The sequence below is a fragment of the Myotis davidii genome, unplaced genomic scaffold (assembly GCF_000327345.1).
Source record: "Myotis davidii unplaced genomic scaffold, ASM32734v1 scaffold609, whole genome shotgun sequence".
In the NCBI taxonomy this organism is placed as follows: Eukaryota; Metazoa; Chordata; class Mammalia; order Chiroptera; family Vespertilionidae; genus Myotis; species Myotis davidii.
The window spans coordinates 1,321,861-1,324,590 of record NW_006300164.1 but is presented as its reverse complement, the minus strand read 5'-3'; the positions used below and the strand labels follow the sequence as shown (position 1 = coordinate 1,324,590).

Below are 2,730 nucleotides of genomic sequence, written 5' to 3'. Positions count from 1 at the left end.
CGCGGGGTGACCTACCATCCAGGGGGGACTTCTCCTCTGCGTTCTTGTCCTCCTCGGCCAGCATGACTTCCTCTGCGGGAGACACAGCCACACGGCCTCAGGGCGAGCCTGCCCCGCCCCCACAGCCCCCACCACGCACCTGTGCACGTGTGGCCACCGTGGGGAGGAAGTGCTACCGGGGTGACCTACCATCCAGGGGGGACTTCTCCTCCGCGTTCTTGTCCTCCTCGGCCAGCATGACTTCCTCCGGGAGACACTTCCACCGGAACAGACACCCTGTGTCCCCCAGGCCGGGGCCGGGACAGGGAGCCAACAGGCCAGGCGCCAGGCAGCGCTCACCGGCCTTGAAGATCCACTCCAGGTAGCCGTTAAGCTCCCGCTCGATCTGCTGCTGCCGCCGCAGCTTCAGGAAGGCCCGGCGGTTCTCCACCCGCTCGCGCTCCTTGGCGAACTCCCTGTGACGCGGGTGACAGAGCACAGCTCAGGTCCCCGCGGGCAGGGACCAGGGAGGGGCTGCCACAGGAAGCCCACCGCCTGGCCTCTGACCTGAGCATGCAGAGGGCACAGCCAACCCTCCTGCTCAGACACCCACACACAGGTGACAGCACCTCGGTCCCCGGAGGGGGCTCTGGGGGGGCACGGACCAGCCACATCCCCTGCTGAGGGCCGGCCTGCCCCTCCCTCCACCAGCCAGGCCCTGTCGCTGTCACCCAGGAAGCCCCGGGACGAGGATTCCCCAGAGGAGACGCCCCCTGGTTCCTCTGCGGCTCGAGAGGAGGGAGGAGGAGCTGGGTCAGGACAGGCCAGGGACAGGACGAAGGGAAGCATTCGAGTCCATCAGCCAACACGGAGGCTCTGAGCGAGCGGGGAGCTCACCGGCCTCCCCAGGCCCAGCCGGGCTCTCAGGCTCACAGCACCGGGAGGCCATCCGCACCCACACGCTCACACGAGCACGCGCCCATCCAGTCTGGCCGAGCTTTCTCAGCTCAGGCTCAGGGCAGGATCCAGGTCCACAAAGTGTGGGCAGGCCCCCCCACGGCCAAGAGCATGCTGTCCTCAGCGGGAGGCTGTCTCTCTTCCAGGAAAGCGGCTCTGGACACGGTGGCGTCTGCCAGGCCTGGTCCTGGCACCCAGCCACAGAGAGGGAGGCGTGGCTCTGCCCAGACCTGACCTCTCGCCTGCGGCCCGCGCCGGCCAGGGCCTGAGCTGCGGCATCCGGCAGGAGAGGAAAGAGCTCCTGCCTGAGCTCCCCCCAAGTTCTGAGTCACAGAACACAGGGTCCCCAGGGCAGGAGGGCAGGAGGGCCTGGGGCAGGGCCAGGGCCATGACAGTACTGCAGACTCAGCGACAGCCACCAGCAGGGACTCGCTGCGCCACCAGGCCTGCCCTCCTCCAGCTGCAGTTCTCAGCGGAGGAATCACCAACTGCTTCACTGGGTGCAGGGCGGATGCCCGGGCGGAGGAGGAACAGGTGAACGGGCCTCACGCCAGTCCTCCTTCCGGCAGCTTCCCCCCCAGGCACGCTGCAGCTGCACCAGGTCCTGCAGGCCGAGCCCCCCTCCCCCAGTCCAGGCTGTGGGTGGCACCTAATGCCGCTGCCTTGGCGAGCACCCCGTGAGGGACCCACACGCTCCACCTGGCCGCTGGCTTCAGGGCCCCCCCGCGGGGCTGGAAGAGAAGCTGGGTCCCCTGGCTGGACCTGGACACTGGAGAGGGCGCAGCCAAGACGAGGACAATCCCCCAGAGGCCAGGATGCTCCCGCCCACCCTCCTCCTGTACAGTCTCCATCGGGGCTGCTCGCAGCCGCCACCACCCAGTGCGACCAGGACTTCTACCCCGTGTCCAGTGCTCTGGGCCTGCAAACACGTGCCAGTGCCAAGCACGTCCCTCACAGGAGAGGCCCAGGCCAGGGCCGGGTCCGAGCCAGAGTGCGCAGGCCTGGGCCACCACGGTCCCCTCGGTGGTGGTTCCTCTCCAGGCCAGAATGACAGCTGCCCCTGAGCCCCAGGCCTGAACGGAACCCTCCGGTGGGCAGGACAGAGACCTTCTCCAGCCGCATGGGGGCTGACGCCAGGTGGGGGCAGGGAGGCAGCCAGGCCGCGTGCAGCAGGGTCCTGTGTGCCCCAGGCGTGCTCCCGCTCACCCCGCGTGAGTCAAGAAGCACCTTCCCTGAGGAAGGACCCAGCCTCATGCCTCCTTGTCCTCCCCAGGCGCGGCGGAGAGGTGATGGTCAGGGCTGGCTGAGAGCCCAGGAGTCACTGTGACCGACTCAGGGCTGCTCCATTCTTTCTGGTCACTGCTGTTGCCCCAAACTCACCAGGGACCCCGTCAGAGACAGCAGCAGCCCCTCCCCGCAGTCAGGGCCCAGGGTGAAGGCCAGGGAAGGGGACGGTCAGAAGAGGTCAGGATGGCAGCACAGAGAGAAGCTGGCCAGTGCTCAGGATGCTGGGAGTGCCTGCCCGCACGCAGGGCAGCCCTGTGGCCAGGCCTAACCCCGCCCCGCCCCCGGGTCACACAGGCCTGTGTCCGCACCATCACCCAAGCACACGCAGGGGCAGCGCCAGCCGTCGCGGCTCTTACCCTGAGAGCACGCCCAGCACCAGGTTGAGCATGAAGAAGGAGCCGATGATGATGAGGGGGATGAAGTACAGCCAGTTCCAGGTGTTGCCGGCAGCATCGTTTGTCTGGAAGCAAGAGGAGATGAGGAAGGACAGGGACAAGACGGGGTCCT

The 2,730-nt window shown here is 67.8% G+C and overlaps 1 protein-coding gene across 1 annotated transcript in view; it reads right to left on the bottom strand.

Annotated features, from left to right (window-relative positions):
- The window catches only part of CACNA1B (calcium voltage-gated channel subunit alpha1 B), a gene marked incomplete at its 3' end in the record, with an annotated part of 199,377 nt that overhangs the window by 94,333 nt on the left and 102,314 nt on the right, over positions 1-2,730 (bottom strand). Inside the window, exons 6-8 of the mRNA XM_015572355.1 lie at positions 2,580-2,683; positions 340-455; positions 16-72 (exon numbers count right to left, since the gene is read on the bottom strand). Of these exons, the coding sequence (XP_015427841.1) occupies positions 16-72; positions 340-455; positions 2,580-2,683 (277 nt within the window). The remainder of the gene's footprint in view (positions 1-15; positions 73-339; positions 456-2,579; positions 2,684-2,730) is intronic.